Raw genomic sequence first — 20,785 nt, 5'->3', positions numbered from 1 at the left:
AATCCAGGAACGAGCAGGGATGGAAGGAAGTGAGGGATGGAGTGAGAAGATGGTTTTATAAATTACTTGATAATCAGAAGAAGTTTTTTGTTTTGTTTTGTTTTGTTTTTACATTTGGACATCATGCCACCAAGTGAAAGAGCTGCCTCTCAGCAGCCTGCACCATTCTGCCTCCCTCTGTTGGAGATAGGGCTTGGCTGCCAGTGCCCCCACCAAGTCTGCTTTGAACATGAATGAGCAGTAATGGAAGGAGCAGAGACTGCCTTGTCCCTGGTGTCTGAATCTTCTTGTGCAGACATTTTCTCTGCCCTTAGTCAAAAACACAGCCCTCCCCTTCCTCCCTCCACACAATCTCCTTTTCTCCCCAGCCTCTGCAAAGGAAGGATGGGAGAGGCAGAGCAGATAAACAAAGACGACGTATTTATAACAAACAACCTCGCTCCAGTGGACATATCTTTGGGGATCATGAATATTTTACTTTAAAATGAAAGCCTCTGAAAAACTATTTTATTCCTGAAAAGGCTAAGGAGGATAAGGAGGAAAAAAAAAAAAAAGGTGACAGTAATGGACAACTTTAATACTGCAGTAATGTCCAGGAAGAAATCATTTGTTCCAATGAGATTCTCATTTTAATCTTGGTATCAAATATCTCTTCAAGTGCCTACTCACCAGGGGACAAGAGAAAAGGATAGAAAATGTGCCTGCCATTTGCAGAGGCACAGGAAAGCATGGATACATAAAAACAGTAATAATAACTGCTGATGTGACTAGCATCTTTTTAATGTATTTTTGTTCAGCTTATAAAAAAGAGTTTGCAAAGCTTACGGTAGAAAATTTAGAAAATAGAGGTGAATATAAATCAGAAAACAAGAATTTTTCATATACCACTGCCCAAAGTTAATCATTTGCTAACACTTCCTTGTGTCTTTTCTTTTTTTTATTTCTTGTTTATACCTGTGTTTCCTGAAATGTATTCTATAAAACATGAATTCCAAGAGACCTTTCATACGAAAGGGGTTTTATGGTCAAAGAAGTTTGCACACTACCTTCATGCATATTTTTTTTTTTTTTTTTTTTTTTTTTGAGACGGAGTCTCGCTCTGTAGCCCAGGCTGGAGTGCAGTGGCCAGATCTCAGCTCACTGCAAGCTCCGCCTCCCGGGTTCACGCCATTCTCCTGCCTCAGCTTCCCGAGTAGCTGGGACTACAGGCGCCCGCCACCTCGCCCGGCTAGTTTTTTGTATTTCTTAGTAGAGACGGGGTTTCACCGTGTTAGCCAGGATGGTCTCGATCTCCTGACCTCGTGATCCACCCGTCTCGGCCTCCCAAAGTGCTGGGATTACAGGCTTGAGCCACCGCGCCCGGCCCATGCATATTAATCTAATGAAGATGCTGAGAAATTGTACAGTTAAACTTTGTTTTGCCTGTGTTTCTCAGTCTTACTTGAAATAGAGTTTATTTCTGTATACCTCTATTTTACATAATACTTTTGAACATCCATGTTGCCATGTTAAGAAATGATAGTCTACATAGGAGTCAGCAATCATAAAGGGAAAGTTAATAAATGCGTTAGGCTTTGCAGGTGGTTTGTATTGCAACTGCTCAACTCTGCTGTCATAGTGTGAAAGCAGCTATAGACAATACATAACAAATAGGCCGTAGTTTACTTACACATGGTCTACATGCACAACATTTCTAGGTTACCAAAAGGCTCCCGCTTCTAGTACCTTACTTGAGCCTCACAACATGCTTATGAAATAAGAGCATTAGAGATAGCTACAGTGTCGATGTGGAAACTGAAGCACTGAGATATCTAGTGCCTGGTGGCAAGTTGCAAATGGGGTGAGGTAAGACATAGATCTGACCTGAGGTCGCTCTTACTTGTAGGGTAAAGGGGACTTGCAAGCTATAGAGCAGAGAGAAAAATGAGGGATGGGGCTGAGATTAGAGACCAGGAAGAGGCCTGGAGGGTGGGGTTCATAAAATTGTCAATCCCAATGAAAGCTTGCACTTTAAAGAGGTGTCTGTTACCCAGAACCAAGAGCTGCAGGGTGAGCCTTGTGGTGTGAAGCGTCTTAATTCTGGGCTCACGTGACCATCTTATTTCCTCTCCCAGGAGATATCAGGTATGACGAGGCCATGGGTTACCCCATGGTGCAGCAGTGGCGGGTCCGGAGCAACCTCTACCGTGTGAAACTCAGCACCATCACCCTCTCAGCAGGTGAGGACAGCGGACTTGGAATAATTTAGCACTTGTTCCTAAGGACCTAGCATGTGCCAGGGTATATGAGAGCACTAGGGATGCTGAGGAAATGGGATGCATCCTCTCTTCCATCAAGGAGTCCCAGGGAGGGTGGGTGGACCGGAGGCTGACAGACAGTAGGGTCAATGCAATAGTGGGAAAGTGGTGGCACAGAAGATGGAGCTAATCATTCTGGGGGAGCTAGAGAGGCTCCCTTGAGGAAAAAGTATCTGAGTAGGGTGTGGAAGTATGAATAGGAGAGTGGGGATAAACAGTCATCTAAGTCATATTTATGTTTCTGAAGTATTTCAAGCTTGTGAATTATAAATTCTCCTCAGATACCAATTTCTCCTTCTCTCCTGGCTAATTTATTTTCCTGTCCATCTCCGATACAAAAATCATATATAACCCCCACACCCCCATCCCTTTACATGTACCACCCACATTGTATCCACATGAACTTTAAGCTCCAACAGATCGCAGCAATTTATAGTGCCCAAAATGGTGCATGTTCTCTCATGCCACTGTGACTTTGCCCATACTGTTCCCTCTGTCTGGACCTATTTGTCTTGGGAACATATGCCATATTACTCTGTGATGCCTCTCCCATTCTCCATTCCCCTCAAAACAACTCACAGAATTCTCGGTGCTTGAATATCTATATTAAGACATTAACAAGTGCTTGATTTATATTAGAATCTTGTCTATGACCTGAGAACTGTGGGCGGGGCTTGGGTCTTATTTATCCCAGTATCTCCAAAACTAACAAAGATCAGCAGATTGTTGGTGCTCATGTATGATGGAGGAATTTTTAAAAATAAATGAAAACTGAAAAATAAGGAATGAATGAAAGAATCTGGAATGAGGCCTGGCCTAGGATTTTCTACCCTGACTCTTACTAATAACACTGTCACGGATTTATTGTCCGAGTGTCCTCTAATTATCTGTGAGTTCTTTTCTTCTCTTTTCTTGTTCAATATCACTTTGTTCATCAGCAAAATGGAGCTCTTATAGCCTGGGAATTGGAGGATTTCACCCTCTGGAAAGTAGAAATAGTAATTATTGCTGACGTCTGTTAAGCATTTTATAATGTTTCATTTCTTATGACAGAACAGTACTGCGAGGAAGGCATTATTTATCCCATTTTTCTTCACATAAGTATACTGAAGGTTAGGGAGGTTAAATAACTTGCCCAAGGTCACACAGCTAGTAAGTGGCAGAGCAGGGAATGAATGAATCAAGGATTTGATTGCAGTTTTGTCTGCCTGGATAAGAGCCTCAGGGCATCTCTGTGTATTGTTTTTTATTACTGAACAGGAACCATCATATTGTTAACACTACTGTATTAATTACCCAGTTGCATTACTTAACAGGTTGATGGAGAGGGGTTGTTCTCATCAGACAACCATTCTTTGAGCCCTAATTCTGTTCTCTGCCCCCCACACCCCATACTGCACTTGTGAATAAGACTGTGATGTTCCTATTAGAAGTATAAAGGTGCATCTGCTTTAATTAATCAATATGATGCTCCTGGAAAACCCTTTTGTCAATCAAATGTTGGCAAATTAGAGCTCACTTTTAATGTTGGAGAGAAGCTTGTTCTTTTACATTTTACTTTGATGTGGCACAGTATTGGTTGTTCTTGTAATAATTGTGGTTGGTGTGTTTGCTGTGTCCCAGGCACTGGGCCGTGCACCCAGTTGGGGTGGGTGTGCGGGGAGGATGCATGTGCAGATACAGAGACAAATAAGGTAGAGCTTCTGACTTTAAGGCGGTGCATTTTGAAAGTGCAGAGAGTAGGCACTCCTGTCCCTGATGATGTGAAAGGCTTCTTGGAGGAGAGGTGACTTCCAGGGGCCTTGAAGCACAGGTATGACTTAAGGAAGACATAGGGAGGCCATTTCAGGCGTGTGTGTGTGTGTGTGTGTATGTGTGTGTGTGTGTTGAGGGTAGTGAGAATGCAAGGAAAGATAGAATGATAGAAATTCCAGGTCACATTCAGGATAAATAATAAAACTAATTTGGCTGGAGCTAAAACTTAGTGTGGGTGGCTCATGAGAGATGAGCTTGGAACCTTGAATATCTAGAGAAGGTCACTAGGCTTTGTCCAGTAGCAGGAAGGAGCTCAGGAAGGCCCCTGGAAGAATAGCTTGGTCATGTGCCTGCTTGAGGAAGGAGAGAAAGAGGGGTAAGGCACCAAATCCAGGCTGGGAAGAACCCCTGCCACTGTATAATTTGCTAGCCGCCAGCCTCCCACATCTGACCACCTCCACATGCTCCTCTCTTGTCCAGGCTTTACTAACGTTCTCAAGATCCTGACCAAGGAGAGCAGTCGGGAGGAGCTTCTGTCCTTCATCCAGCACTATGGCTCCCACTACATCGCAGAGGCCCTTTATGGCTCAGAGCTCACCTGCATCATCCACTTTCCCAGCAAGAAGGTCCAGCAGCAGCTGTGGCTCCAGTATCAGAAAGGTAAGCTCGGAGTGTCTACTGGAGGAGGTGGCCAGGCAGGGTATAGAGGGAAGGTGTCTGGGGAGACAACTGAGCTGCCTTGGATCTAAATCTTGGCTCTGCCACATCTAAGCTGTGTGACCTTGGGCAAGTCCCTGCCTCTCTCTGAGCTTCAGTTTCACCATGGGCAGAGTGAGGGATCATACAATGATTTTTGCAGGATTCTCTCAAGTTAGGCATTTTCTGAGTTAGTGTTTCTCAAGTTAGTGTTCCAGACTCCAGAGCCCTTGCCTTCTCCTGCAGGTACTTTGCTTCCCACATCCTCTCTTTGAAACAACTGCCAGGGATCAGGTTGGGGTCAGCAATTGGTGTCTTCTTGATGCTTTCTTCTCTCCAGGCTTCTTGGGAGAACCCAAAAAGAGCTTGGGTTCTTCTCTCCCAAGAAGAGCTCCCTTCCTCTGGAAAAAACAATCGCCTCGTGACCAAGCAGATGGTTTCCATTATGTCCTGTGGAGAGGCTTTTATCCTCAGGAAGGTTCAGCAGATTTCATTTCCCTTTGATTCTGAGCTATTATCAGAATTGGAATTCCTCAGACCAGGTGCAGGAGACCAGTCTCTGCCCACTCACCTTGGGAAGGTTTTTCCTTTTCCACCTCAGTTTTCCCTTCCTGTGAAATGGGTATGTAAGTAGCTATTCTTGTCTGCTTCTCACATTAAAGATAAGCAGTATATGTAATAGCATTTTGAGAAAGCTAAAAATATCGCACATGTATACACATGTGTTTTAATAGGTCAGCGTATTCACACTCCCACTTTACACATGAGAAAATGAGTCTCAGATATGCCACATCAAGTGCCCATAGACACACAGCTAATAAGTAGCAGGGTCAGGATTGGAACCCAAGGCTGGCTGACCGCAAAAGCCCATGTTCTTTCCCTCTTTCAACTATACTGAAGTGCTTCTTGATATAGTTAATACTATTATTATCAACTATTTGTAAAAGAGTCTCTCAATTGATGCAAAGGGTGAAGAGCAATGTTAAAAACATGCTTGCATCTTTTCATACAGCTCAGCCACCCTGTCTCCAAGAATGAAAGCAATCACAACAAAAAACCACTAAGTGTGGGAGCCAGGAGAGATCTGAAAGATCTCATTGAGCATAGCACTCCAGTTTTGCAGTTGAGGAAACTAAGTCTGTAGGGGAGAAGGGAGCTTTCACACAGCTCTGCTTGGCAGGGCCAAGACCAGGTGGGATTGCTCTACACAGCCTGTCTAGTGCTTTTTATGTAGTTGCACATTCCCAAATGGATAAAACCCTAGTCCACCTGCCTTCCCAATCTCTAGATCCCTTCCTTTTGTCCCTGGAGGCTTTGCATCCCCAGTCGTGTTCTCACCCCTTTCTGCTTCCTGTGTGCAACTGCGTCGGGCAAGGGATGGTTTATGGGCACAGTGGATATAATTGAGTTGTCTGGGAATAGCTCTGTTTTATGACTGTTAACAATGACAGTCTTTAAGGAAGTGCATTAAATCAATAGAAGTCTCATTGTGCTACCCTACAAATAATGTGACACATCATTAAGCAGGGCAATAAGCTTCAGGACTTTGAAGTAATACAATTAGGTTATGTTTATAAAAACCTTCGCTCACTGTGGCCACATAACTAATTTGCTTCATATCACGTTTGGGGCCTGGGACACTGCTCTGATTCTAAATCCCACCCCTTTTCCATGCTTAGCTGTCTTCAGACTTTAGAATTTCTCATTCCAGAAAATCCCATTCCTTGTCTGGTGGATCATGGAATTTGTTACAAATAAGATGGGAGAGGAGGAAGAAAGAGTGCTGAAACAACAGCTAGGAGGACCCCCTCAAGACCTGGCTTTGCCACAAACTTGCAGGGTAAACTTGGTGTTTTCCTTCCTGGGCTTCTAGTCTACAAAGGCACTTTTCTTGCTTCCGTCGTCCATACTTGCTCCCAAGAAGAGAATAGGGGATACATTGAGGTCAACTTAACCATTCTGTGTTTCTTCCCCTCCATCTTCACCTGCTGTGACCACCTAGATGGTAGATCAAATACTCTGGTTTTATTTTTTATATTTGGGAGTGATGCTAGGGAATGGGGAGATGAGAAGCTGGGGATTTGCCTCTGTAGAGTTGAAAGAAGTGTTTGGACTTAAAGATAGCTAGTATCCCTTTTCTCCCCAGCCATGAGTTGTGTGTCACTGACATCTGCTAAACATTGGACAGGCCAGGATGAATCTGGGCTTGGGAGCTGATACCTCGGGGGACAGAGCTTGTGAGAGGAGGAGGGACAGTGCGGTGCGGAAGTGGGATGGAGGATATGTCATGTCTCTACTCTTCTTTATACACACCTGGCAGGTAACCTCAGGTAAAGGAATTACTAAGTCTCAGTTTCGTCGTGTGTTAAATGAGGGATAGTAATTCTCTTGCCTGGCTTTTGGGAGAATAAAATGAGATGATGTAGGTAAAATGTCTGGTACATAGTAGATACATAGAAAACAGTAGCTTGAAATAAAGTAAAAATTGTGGGCATCAGCTGAGGATTCTAGTCCCCACTCCATACCTTGCTCATGTGTGAGCTCAACCCTCAGTTTTCTCTGTGAGCTACAGATGTCACTAGAAAAATCCCTGTAAGTGTCCTTTTAACTTTCTTAGTGGAAGGAGGAGTGAAGGGGCCAAACTTGGTAGAGTAGGTTGGAGAAAATAGACCAAATAGGGCATGGATAACAACTATGAGCATTTATACAGCCCTCTACAGTTTGCAGATGGCCTTCCTATGATCTTCTCATCTACCTACAAAGCAAAGGAGGCAAGGGTGCTCACTTCTCCCTTTACAGAAGGGAAACCTTAACTTACAGAGGCAAAGGGCCACCGTTCTTACTGAAGGAGATGCTGTTTGAATCCAAACTTGAGCCCATTGCTTCCTTCGCCCTAGCTCTTTTGTCCCTGGACATTAGAAACAAATGCCCTAGCCTTCCCAGGTTTCATAATGATGGGACCCTGGCCACTTTTTTGATCTGGGGAAGCCACTGGAAATTACTGGAAAGCCAAGGGAGATGGGGGTGAATGTGCCTTATTAAAATATTTCCCGTGAGAAGTTTACTCTCATTCCCCTAAGTGTTTCTAAAGGTACATTCTGTGGACAAATAAAATCATAGTTACCATTCATTAATTCTTTGAACATTTCCCAACTGTTTTTTCTCTGTATTTTCTTGTGTCAGATGTTGTGGCACCAAATAAAGAAGATATGGGCTCTGTTCCTACGTTGTTCATTACCAGCATGCCTTAGTCTACCAATATTTCATCATTTTTGTTACAGACTTTAAAAAAAATCCACTAGTAGACAGCAGGGAAGAGGGAGGGGACTGACATTTCCAGGCTGGGTGGGATACCCAGTCACTATCATATTATGGTCTCTAGCTTTCATGTGCCAATTCTGATCAACTAGGGAATGGCTTGTCTAGAACACTGTGTGCAAGTTATTGGGATAATTGAGAAAGGGAACTACAATCAGTTGGTAATGTCTATTCTAGACTCAGAAAGGAAGTGTGGTGGTCTGGATCCTCTGTATTTTCTTCCCTGTAATAGGGCAAAAATAAAAGCTAGAATAACAGGCCTAGTTTTTGATGTTGATTCCAGAGGGGGCACTGGGCATGCCAATAACCACTGGTAAGAACTCCAGGTAGGAAGGCAGAATTTTATATCACCAGGTGGGAATTCTGAGCTTTCCAGTAGTCTGTAGGTGACTAGAGCATCAAACAGGTCAATAAGGTAGAATCTAATCTAATGCAGGAAGAGCTGGGCCTTAGGACACAACTAGAGTAGCCAAAGTCATCTCTGGAAGCTCCAGGTTCCAGGCATGATTAGTTTGGAAGCTGTTTAGCCTGTTAGGGTTTCTTTAGCCATTACCTCTGCTTCCATGCCATTCCCCCAATCAGTGTGTGAACTTCTGAGTCTCTTGCTCTCGCATAATACTTTCACTACATGTTGCTGTGCTCTTGATATCCCTGTATTTTGAAAAAAAAAACTACCTTCTTCTCACTGGGGCTCCATTTTACCTTTTGACTTGATATTCACACATTCTCCCTAGCTGTGATCATGAAACATGAGTTTTATATCATGATGAGGGTTCACTGTATAAAGTCTTCCTGTGGCTACCTCGGATAAAGACTTTCTCATTTGGAGATAAAGCACAGGTTTTACAATCAGATGGACCCCAATTCAAATCCCAGCTCTATCTCTTACCAGATGTGTGATCTTGAGCAAAGTGGTTCATTCTTCAAGATCGGTTTTCCCATATGCAAAATGCAAAGTCATTGTGTAGATTGAGTAAGAAAATAGAGGAATGGATGGACCCATCCCGCTCTGAGTTGAGGACCTAATTATCTTGATCCAACCCATGCCCTCCACCCAAGGCTGCCACATCCACTTCGATTACTGTGTTCCCAGGTGTGTATGTTTGTGTGTATGTATGTGCATGCAGGCACACATGTGTGTGAGCAGGGGTGGGGGTTGCTAATTTGCTGTCATCCCTTGTCATCATTGTGACCCAGGATCAAGGGCAGAGGTAGATTTTCCTAGGATTGGGAGGGGCCTCAGTGAGTTTAGCTACGGGCTTGGAGCCAGTGAAAGGAAGGAGTTGCGGAAGTGGACTGGGGAGATATCAAAAGGAATCTGTAACTTTTATCATCCCCTGTAATTCTCTACTTAGGGAGGATAGTGATAGATGCAGGAATTAGCAATATTATAAGTTTCCTAAATTTTTAATTGCTTCTTTTTTATAGAGAAACTGACTATGGAAGGTGACATATATGTGTTTGTGAAATAATTGCTCATTCTGTGTGTGCGTGTGAGAGAGAGAGAGACAGAGAGCTAGAGCAAGAGAGAGAGGAAAAGAAAGGCAGAGAGAGAAAAGGAGGAAGGGGAAAAGGAGACAGAAAAACAAAGAGAGAGAGACAAAGGCACACCAAAATCCACAAAGAGAAATGGAGAGATAAAGAGAGGCTAGAAGTCAAAGAACGCTATGCAATTAAAAGTGTACTGCCTAGGTGACCCCTGTGGAAGGACATTCTCTGTGTGAAGCTTGCACTGCTCCTGAGTTTAGATTGGGAGAGTCCATGGTATAGGAACATCCCCACAGATAAATATATGTCGCCACTTCTAAAAGGTGTCTTATCTCTATTATAATTTTCCTAGACTGTCCAAGGGATTGCATTTCTGCATTTCCATTTGAATTACAATGCGCTTTTGAATGTCGGCTGAAACATTCCTAGACTACTTTTTAAAGGAGTTCTTGGCTGTTTAAAAGGCATCTCAGGGGTTGTGGGTGGAGGAGGAGAGGGGAATGATTATTCAACTGTCGACTCTTCTTTTGAGGACAGGTGTGGCCAAGGAGCTGATGAGAGCTGGCTAATTCTCCAGAGCCTTCAGTTTCCTGAGGGAACTTGCTTCTAAGATGGCAACAAGATATGAACGTAGTTGTTCTTAGGGTCTGAGACCTGCAGAGTCTTGGTTTACTTCCTCAGTGATTCAATATCCTGCAGACAGTTTTCAGGTTCCATCTTCTTGACCTTTCAGTAGCCTTTGACAAAGTTGTCTGCTTCCTGTGTGAGGCACTTTCTGTGTTCGTTTCAGTGATACCAGATCTTCATGGTTTTCTACCTCCACTCCGAACTGTCGCATCTCTCTCTTCTGCAGGTTCATCCTCTTCTGCATCGTTATAAGTGAGGTTTCACAGGAGCCTGTCTTATGGGCCACTCTTTCTAGACTGTTTCTATGGTCATGATCTCTGTTGTGATCCCCACACTGATGAGTCCTACTTTATACCTCCAACCTCAAGCTTTCCTCTGATATTTGCTATCATTCTAGTTCTCTTGCCTGCCCAAACTCCACTCCACACAACCTAATACTTTTCTATTGTTCTAGTGAGAAGCACCACCATCTGTTTAGAAGCAGAACCAGAAACCTAGGAATCCTTCTCAACACCCTCTCTCAACATCTGAGAGCACTGACTTCGAACTACTTGATCCCAGGGCAGTCACCTCTGAATCTTAACTCCTTAATTTTATCCTAGGTGAAAAATCCCAGCCTGGCTGCATTTGTGTATGGTGGTAGGAGTTGGCTAACTATCCCTTTCCTCTCCCTTTGTACCTTAGTTTCTGAGAAGGTCTTCTGCTGAATTTTCCCCTCCATTTCCAAACCATTCCAAGTTCTGTCAATTTTAATTCTCAAATAACTCTTAAATTTCCCTACTTTTTCTATCTCACTGTTGCCACCCTATTCCAAGTCACCATCATAGCTTGTCTGGACTCCAGCTTTGTTCTCCTGCCTGGTCTGCCTGCATCTACCCTGCCACTGTGAATCCTAACCACACGGCAGCACTGAGGATGTGTATTAGCCAGGATAACAGAACCGACAGGATGGATATGTAGCAAGAGACTTATAGGTAGATATATAGATACAGATACAGGCATAGATATGTAAATATAGGTGATATAGATACAGATTTATTATAATAAATTGGCTAGCATAATTATTGAGGCTGAGAACGTCCAACATCTTGCAGTCAGCAAGCTGGAGACCTAGGAGAGCAGATGGTGTAATTCTAGTCTGAATCCAAGGCCCTGAGAACCAGGAGACCCAATGCTATAAGTTCCAGTCTGAAGGCTGGCAGGCTTGAGATCCAAGAAAAGATGTTTCCATTGGAGTCCAGAGGCAGGAAAAGACCAATGTCCTAGCTCAAGACATTCAGGCAGGAGGGTCAACCTTTTGGTTCTATTGGGGGCTTCAACTGACTGGTTTAAGTCCACTCACATTGAGGAGGACAATCTGCTTAGTCAGTCTACCAATTCAAATATTAATCTCTCCAAATTCATCCTCACATACCTACCCAGAATACTATTTGACCGAATAGTTTGATAACCCAGCCAAGTTAACGCATGAAATTAACCATTACAGGATGTTTCTAAAATAGAGATCCCATCATGTTATTCCTTGGATTAAAACTTCTAGGTGCCTTGTCACTGCCATGAGGATAATTTGCAAATTCCTTCCCATGGCCGCAGGGCTCTAACAGATCTGATCTGTCCTCAACCAACCTCTTCAGCCCCGTGTGTCTCTGTGCTTTCTGCCATTTTGTCATACTGACCTTCCTTCAAGTCCTAGAACAAGCTGCAATCTTTTGTCACTTGGCCTTCTGCGGATTTTTTTTTTTCCCCATTTTTGCTGAGATCACTTCCTATCACCCAACCCAAATGTCACTTTCTCAGGAAACCTTTCAAGAAGCCTCAGGCTATGTCAGGATCCTTTGCTACATTTTTATTTTCTTAGAATGATGTTCTTTTGCTACACATAACCTGTTTGTAAGTTCACATTTATTAGTTTACATCTTTCTCTCTTGCTGCACTGTAAGCTCTGTGAAGGCAGGGACCATGCCTGCTTGGCTAATGCCTAGTCAGTGCCTGGCATATTGATAGCATTCAGTAATGTTTATTGAAATAAATGAGTGAGTAAGTGAGCCTTGGAGGGTCATAAATGCCTTAGTGGTATAGGCAAAGTGTTGTTCATCTGCATTTGTGGTTTATTTGGGATGAAAGTCTCCATAGCTTTCTTGCAGTCTCAAAGGGTTCTCTGACTCCAGAAAGGATGAAGACTACTGATGTATTAAAAGCACTTTGTTGAAAATTTGAGAGCACTGATTTTGAACTCAGATAAACATGGCTTTTCTGATTCCTAGCTGCTTGACCCCAGGGCAGTCACCTCTAAATCTTAACTCCTTAATTTTATCCTAGGTGAAAAATCCCAGCCTGGATGCATTTGTCTATGGTAGGGTCCCAGCATGGTGGTAGGAGTTGGCTAACTATCCCTTTCCTCTCCCTTTGTGCCTTAGCTTCTGTGCAGTTATTTGCAGGATCAATCTAGCTCTAGGGAAGTATTTACTTGGAGAAGGCGGAGAGACTGGAGGAAATTAAATATGAGCTGGACACTCACTAGTCTACAGCAGGCCAGAAGATGGAGCCAACTTATTTCTCCTCAGAACCATGCAAAAAGACGATACAGGATGTGGTTCATTAAACACAAATAGGCCCATGAGACTGCCATTTCCACAAGATGAAATTACCAAAAAAAGCATTTGTTCCCTGGTTTAGATTGAGTCCATCTGGAACGGTCTTTTTCCTATTGGTGCATACCAAGAATAATAATCCTCTGCATGTGCTCAGTGCAGTGCATCACACAAAGCACTTTCACATACATTATTTCATCCAGTTTACTCTTCACAAAAAGTCTGTAAGTCAGGTGTTGTTATCTGCATTTCATGCTTGAGGAAACTGAGGCTCAGAAGAGGAAAGTAACTTGTCAGGATTCACACCAGGGAATTTGGCAAAGAAGGGATTTGAACCCAGGCTGCTTTAATCATGGAGCTGGTGTTGGTTCAACCATACCACAGCAGCCTCAGAGAACTCTTTAGATGTTGGTATCAAACCCAAAGGTAAACATTTGCTCTCCTGTTGTTTCTCTTATCCACAGTTAAAAGAAATGAGGAAAGCTAAGACTTGGAATTTAGACCTTCAGCTTGAGCAGGGGTGAAAATATTCTCTTTGCCACCAATATCCCCCTGCATAACTTGCTTCCAAATCTTAGCTTCGGGGCTGCATTATAAAGTCAAACCCTACAAAGTCAGAGTGGGAAGAGGCATTAGCAATCACATAGTCAGGCCCGCGTTTTTCTTCATGTGTCCATGGCATTCAACTTCCTGGAATACTGCGTTGAGATTCTGGGCCAGGACTCTGCTCAGTGGAAAAGAATGCAGTGATTACTTAGCAATATCTGTCATGGATGTGACAGTAAGAAATAGTGATTTGTGTAAGGTGTTTTCTATTCTTATCTTGGCTAGCCATTCCCATTCTACAGATGGGAAAGATGAGGTCAGCTTTATGCAATCAATTAGAAACTGCAGTGGTGAAGAGAGAAATTTAATAACCAGGTAGAAGCATCGTTTGGCCTTCCCTCTCCTGAAAACTTAGAACAAATTCAAAGATTACCTGTTGCCAAAGCCTCCCACATACTCATAGATGGCAGAGTCAGTGGTTGGCAGACTGCTTATTATATTATTTGGGGTATATGTGTGTGCATCATTACCTAAAGCACTGGAGACCATCCCCACTGTCCATCTTCCTAGGGGAAGTGACAAGAGATTGATACTGTTGTAAACTAGGTTACTCTGATTCAGACAGGGGCCAAACCATACTCATTCCCGGTCACAGTCCCAGTCCCAGACAGAGATGCAGGGCCTAAGGGAGCAGGATTGTTAGATAGGACCGTTTTCTCTCAGTAGTCTGGCACTAAGAACGTGGAATTTCCCTGGAGATGAATGTGGAGCTTTTGCTATCTCTCTGCCTTCAGCCCCTTAATGAGAACAAAATGGTCTGGAGGGAATACAGATACACACATTGAAGTTTTTACCTTCCCTCGGTCATTATTAGGAGGTCTAACCTACCAACCTGAGAGCAGCCTTGCTCACAGACAATCCTTTGAGATACCACACCCCAGGGGGACTTGTTCTTCCCCCTCTGCCTCTCATTTCTTTCCTTTATCCTTTCTCACCACTCTATCATTCCACAATAGTTCCTTGAGCCCCTAATATGAGGTGCTAAGGAGGCTAAGGCAAGTGAGACACAGTCCCTGCTCTCAAAGATCCCACAGTCAAATGGGAAAGACTAATAGGTGAATAGATTATTTTATAAATGCTTTATAATTTGATAAATGCTGTGATAGAGGAAGGCATTAGGTGTGCATGTATATGGAGGGTGGGGAGTGGAGGGACCAAGGCTGAGAGATGGGCCCCTAACCTACTGAGGGTGGGCTGGGAAGTCTTCTTGGAGGAAAAGATGTCTAAACAGGAACCTGAGGGTGAATAGGCATTTGCCAACTGGGAAGGTGGGGAGGAAGGAGACTCCATGCAAGCAGACAACAATGCAAAGCTAGATTTGTAGGAAGGCCTGGCACCTTTAGGAATGGCGAGACCTCTTGAACCAGGAAGGAGCAATAGTGCCTGCATCCCCTCAGTGCTCCTAGGGAATGCTATTGGCTTCTTTGTTAGACCTTTGAATGTCACTGGGCCTGAGTCTCCCAGTAGTTAGAGATACTCCCATTGCTTCTGTCCACAGCTGAGAACTGTCACAAATAGGAAAGATGGAATCTCCAAATGCCTTAAATTAAGTGAAAACAACTGGCCACTTTGGGAGATACCAAGGGAATAACTGGAAACACGTTTAGACCTCACATGATTCTTATGCAGATGACGTGAGATCATGTGATTATGTGGCTCATAGCAGGAACTCAACACAAGTCAGTCGTTGATGCTTTCTCCTCCCCACAGGTGTAAGTTTCAACAAATGGCAACATACATATGAAGCTATGTATCATCTGTTCCATTCTCGAGATGTGTAACTTAGGTCAGGTCTTTTTGGTTACTGGAACTCAATTCTCTTATCTTTAACATGGGTATAATAATGCTTATCTTGTGGTATTGTTATGAGATTTAAATGAATTGATGTTTGTAAAGTGATTATTCCTGCATCTGGCACATAACAAATGCTCAGGAAATACTATTTTGATCATCATTCATTAGTATCATGAGACATAATTAAGCCAATAATGATTATTATTACTATTAGTTTTCTCAAGCAAAAGGCATAATGATATAGCCTTTTCTGGTCCTGACTACAGCAGCCTAAGATATATGTCTTCTTCCTGCCAGACTTCCTATGTCATGGCTGTTTCTCTCTGGCTAATCTGCCAGCTTTTGAATTTGAGCTCTTCCTAAACCTGGAGGTGGGAATAGAAGGTGAGATTGTCAGATAGCACAGCCTGGAGCTCAGCAGTAGGGCACATGGCAGCATGTTTGCACAGCTGAATACCAAGCTTATATTGTTCTAGAAGAATGTATAGGTGTGTGTATATGTGTGTTGGAAGAGAAGGTGGCAGAGGAAAGGCCAACAATTATTTACATGTGTTGAGTTCCTATTATGAGCCACTTAATCACATGATCTCATATTGTCTTCATAACAACCCTGTGAGGTCCAGATTATTATCTCTATCTTCCTAATGTGAAAACTTATCTGCTCAAGGTTACATGGCTAACAAAAGGTGGAGCCAAGATTCCATCCTAGGACTGTCTGACTTCCAAGTCCTTATGTCATGTACTGAGAATTCACTACATGCCAGGAGGTATGCTGGGCATTTCACATGTACAATTTCATTTAATCCCTACAACTTCCTACAATTGGTATCTTTATGCCAGTAAACTGAGATTTGGGAGTGAGGGGTGAGATATACCACCCAAAGGCACCGAGTTGGCAAATGGTATTCTCTCATGCCTTCTCTTTCTTCTATCTTTTCTTGCTCCAATTCTCTTACCATTTACATTTTACTATTACTTAGCCAAAGTGGGCCCTCCCAAAGTTCTCCTTGAGTGGTATTTCTCTTCTCCCTGCAACAATTAGAAGTACTTAGTCAGGAAGAGTGAAACAAGAGGGAGACTGATCAGTAGGATGTAAGCCTGCATGATGCTCACCAGCAGGCTCCAGACCCTTGTTTCCTAGCAACCCCTTGGCTCTGAGATGGGCCTTAGAGATCAACTCGACCATTGATACATTGGGTAGGAGCTGGCCTTAGTTGTCTTCACCTGACGTACCAGCCCTAGGCCCCAGGCTTTCCTCTTTAGGGTCCTTTGTCTTTAGAGTCTTTTTTGCTGTTCCCTCCCATTCCACAGATGCCCAGAAAGAAGGCTCTTTTGGAGATCTTGACTCAATATGTCTCCAGGGTATGGGGCACCAGAATCATTGAAGTTTACAACTAGAAAGATCCTTAATTTAACAAATATAGATGGAGGAAATGGAGCACCATGGAGAAGAAAAATAACTGCCCAAAGAGAACGATTAGTTAATAACAAGATTAGGACTCAAACAGGATTAGGATTCTCTCTCTCTTCCCCCATCCAAGGAAATGTGTTGAGTGGCAATTCAAAAGGCCATGTGTCCAAAGGTCACATGGCTGCTAATAGGCAGAGACAGGATTCCATTTCAGGACTGTCTGACTCCCAAGTCCACATGACACGTACTGAGAATTCATTACATGCCAGGAGGTATGCTGAGCATTTATTATCTCCATTTCCTAATGTGGAAACTCACCTGCTCAAGGTCACATTTTTACATTTGTAACAGCTTTATTGAGATATATTTCATATACCACACAATGAAAGGTATATTTTTGAGCCTTCTCTTCCAATGGTGACATTGCACCAAAACAAAGTTCGGGTTGAGTCTAGAAAGGAACACAACTTTCATTTATTTTACAGTTGAGAAGATTCTCTAAGGAAAAGCAAATCAGAGGGAACCACTCCTCCCACCTTTCAACCATACCCCATTTGCTATTGCAGCTAGACTTAATGATTCAGGGATGCAGGTGGTGCGAGGAGCAGGTGGTGGCATTACCAGCTGATGCAAATTGTGACCCAGAGTGCTCACATATGTCAACATATGAGCTAAGCTGACCCCTGGTTTTATTCAGCAACAATTATAGTGCCTACTATGTTTCAGGTACTGTGCTAGATGCTGTGGATGCAGCAGTAAATTAAACATTGCTTTGCCTTCAGAGAGCTCATTTTAGTCTTGGAAAAAGATATTTAATGAGAAAAATCACCATGAAATATGTAAATGCTAGAGGGATAAATATAAAGACTGGCATGAACACCTGACTCAAAACAGTTAAGGTGGATCCGAAAGGGCATTGAAGAACACTTGAAGGAGGTAAGATTTAGGCCAACACATGTGGGTATGGAGAGGGTAAATGTTCCAAGATGCAAGAAAAGCATGTACAGAAATGTCCCTAAGATAAGAACAAAGAAATTGTGAATGGAGCAGAGCTCTAGAGGGGATGGAAGTGGTGGTAAGATAAACCTAGAAAGACAGATGAACAGGAATCAAATCCCACTGGACGGTATAGACCATGTTAAGAAAGTTGTACCTTCACTAGGAGCAATTAAAGGTCATTTAAAGGTTTTGTATATTATGATTAGCATTTGCATTTTAGAATTTGACTCTGGCTAATGTGGGATAGGGCTTGACTTGGGATGGAAGGAAGTATATGTGAGATGCTAGATTAGAGTTAGGAAGATCAGTTAGGGAGTTGTAGTAGGGTTTCAAGGAGAAAAATAATAGCTTAAAATTTAGCAGCCATGAGGATTCAGAAAAAAAGTTAATGTATGTGAAAAATGTTAAGTTGCTAGAATGATGAGAACTTCATGATGGGACAGTAGAAGGTGAGAGGTGAGGAAAATGATTAGACATGGTGCCAAGCTTTCTGACTTAAGGGCCTGAGTGAATGCTGGAGTTCCTTAGGTGAAATAAAAAAGGAGCAGCAGGTATGGTAAAGCCAAGTTCAGTTTTGAATATATTGAGTCTAAGATTCCTAAGGTATATATACAACTGGCAATATAAAATGGGCAGCTGGGTATACATCAATCTGGTGATCAAAAAGAAGGTAAGACATGAAAAATACAGTTTGGTATGTAGCTGCATACGTGATTGAAGTCATAGGAAAAAATGGTATCTTCCAGAATAAAAATAAATGTTCCCTTTTACAATTTGTTTTCTTAAGCTACTTTCCTGCTGCCATACCTTGTATTATTTCTGATATTTTATTTAGAGACACTTTATTTCATTCAGAGAGGCTGACTATGCTGCTTATTTTTAGGCAGCTTTTACTTGTGTAAAATGTTATGGGGCATTGAACAATAGTTGTAGTACATATTGAATAGGCTGGAGTTAATATGCCTATTTCATTGAGGAGAATAAATAGGCATAGTCACCAGAGCAGAAAGGAGGAATACACACTTTCAGAGTTTTTGCTTGAGAATTTGCACCTTACATTTAGCTAATTAGCCTTCTATGCAGGGTCTAGGGTATATTTGCCTATTTGTATGTGCCCTTTCTTTCAGTGTATCAATTAATGGAAGTTTCATTCTTCTATACTCAGTCCCTGAGTCTTGGATCAGGCGAGGTAATATGCATGTCTAATCCCTTTCCGTCCTTTGAGGCCATGATATTCTTCATTTAACTTCATTTCTTACACTTTTACAGAATCATTAAATGTATCAAACAAGTTTCATATCTTGGGGCCTGAGAGATTTAGAGATTTATTACTAGTTTTAAGTTTAAATATTAAATGTCATTTCACAAAACACATGGCTTTATTCATGTGATTGCTCAGAAATTAAACTTACAAATTTTTTATTTTTTTATTATTTATTATTATTTTTTGAGAGAAAGTTTCGCTCTTGTTGCCTAGGCTGGAGTGCAATGGTGTGATCTCGGCTCACCACAACCTCCGCCTCCTGGGTTCAAGTGATTCCCCCACCTCAGCCTGTAAGCTGGGATTACAGGCATGTGCCACCATGCCTGGCTAATTTTGTATTTTTAGTAGAGACAGGGTTTCTCCATGTTGGTCAGGCTGGTCTCGAACCTCCAACCTCAGGTGATCCGCCTGCCTTGGCCTCCTAAAGTGCTGTGATTACAGGTGTGAGCCACTACACCTGGTCTGAAATTGTCATTTATCGTAATATGAAGTTTCTTTCAATATTTAACTCTAAAGATTCGTTGTCACTCTGAAGTGGTGGGATGGATCCCAGCCAACATTTGCTTTAGATGTTGAGGCTGATGATACCACACACACATACACCAAGAGGATATGAAAAGATGTATCACTCACATAATGAAGCTTTCTAGGGAGAGCAGAGGGAGCTTCCAAGCAGGTCCAAATGTGGTTTGAGAAAGCAGGGAAAGGAGACTGGCTTGGAGTGGGAGGTGAGGGGTATAGGGTGAGGTTGGGGAGGTTCTCTTGTGTTATCTGGGGCTTGCATAGATTGAGCTTCCCTCTGGCACCAAAGGTAAGCCTACCTAGGCTTCCTTATCAGCCTTCCCAGATGTGAGGCTGAAGGAGACAAGGGAGTAAGTAGAAGAGTTTGAAAGTTGTTAGCAGTCAAATACCAAAAATGGAGTCAGAATCTTTATTACAATTCATCCCCGATATTTGACTGATGACTGAAATGTGGCATGTTTCACTTAATTGATTTGAACTTGTTTAGGTAAAATGAACCATTATGGCTTTCTGTGAGGCCTGCAGCCTGAGGCTCGTAAGGGACGTGAAAGTTCCATTAAATGCCTTGTACAAGAGCCCAATATTACGTATTTTGAGAAGTGAAATGAATGCCTTAGTCACTATCAATAATTTCTAGACTACTGAAGGGGCTAAAGTGTTAATGAAGCCTTTTATTGTGAATTTATTATAAGCAGAAAAGACCTTGACTTATACTGTGAGTATAAGTGTGTGTGTGTGTGTGTGTGTATACACACACACACACACATATATATATATGAAGCAAGAGAGACCCAGAGTTATTTAACCCAAAGAGGCAACCTTGGATAGAGAACTGTTATTGCTGTTATTGGCTGGAGCAGATGAGCAAATCACTGGCAATGGCTCAAGAGTCTATAGAACTGTGCATATGTTGGTCAGGGTATTTAGTGCTAAAAGGACCACATAAAGTTTGGCCAGTTGCACTGACTTGGGTCCTGTCTCATTATTAGGGATGTCCCAGTTATGGGCTAAAAATCAGGAACTTTCCAGCAAGCTCCATCATATACGATGGTAGTGATAACATCTATAAAGTGAAGACATTCCCTTTACTCTTCACTCTGTTGATTGCAAGGGCTTCCACAGATATCCAAAGGGTCTGGGAAGGGGGATGACTTTTACCAGCACCATGGCATCTAGCAAGGGGCTGAGGATGGTGGTGGGGGACCTTTTCCTATAGGCGAAATATGCCCGGTTTGGCTCTATGCTATAGCAAGGAAACCTCAGTGGCTATGCTGAACTTTTATGGTGCTGATTTCAAGACCTAAGGGATAATGGGCAGCTGGTATGGAGAGTCACAGGCTGAGGGCCTGTGACAACCAGACTGTTTCCAAGAGAGCCCAATATGCTTCCAGCAATTGCACTCTAATGGCATACAGCA

At 42.7% G+C, this 20,785-nt stretch overlaps 1 protein-coding gene across 4 annotated transcripts in view; it reads left to right on the top strand.

Moving 5' to 3' along the window:
* Nucleotides 1-20,785, top strand: part of ASTN2 (astrotactin 2) — a 987,199-nt gene that overhangs the window by 698,742 nt on the left and 267,672 nt on the right. For all 4 annotated transcript variants that reach the window (XM_007968251.3, XM_007968252.3, XM_007968250.3 and 1 more), the window contains 2 exons: nt 2,115-2,219; nt 4,533-4,712. In XM_007968251.3, the coding sequence (XP_007966442.1) occupies nt 2,115-2,219; nt 4,533-4,712 (285 nt within the window). The remainder of the gene's footprint in view (nt 1-2,114; nt 2,220-4,532; nt 4,713-20,785) is intronic.

The sequence above is a fragment of the Chlorocebus sabaeus genome, chromosome 12 (assembly GCF_047675955.1).
Source record: "Chlorocebus sabaeus isolate Y175 chromosome 12, mChlSab1.0.hap1, whole genome shotgun sequence".
NCBI classification, from domain to species: domain Eukaryota; kingdom Metazoa; phylum Chordata; class Mammalia; order Primates; family Cercopithecidae; genus Chlorocebus; species Chlorocebus sabaeus.
The sequence above is the reverse complement of the archived record's forward strand: the minus strand, read 5'-3'. Positions and strand labels throughout refer to the sequence as shown.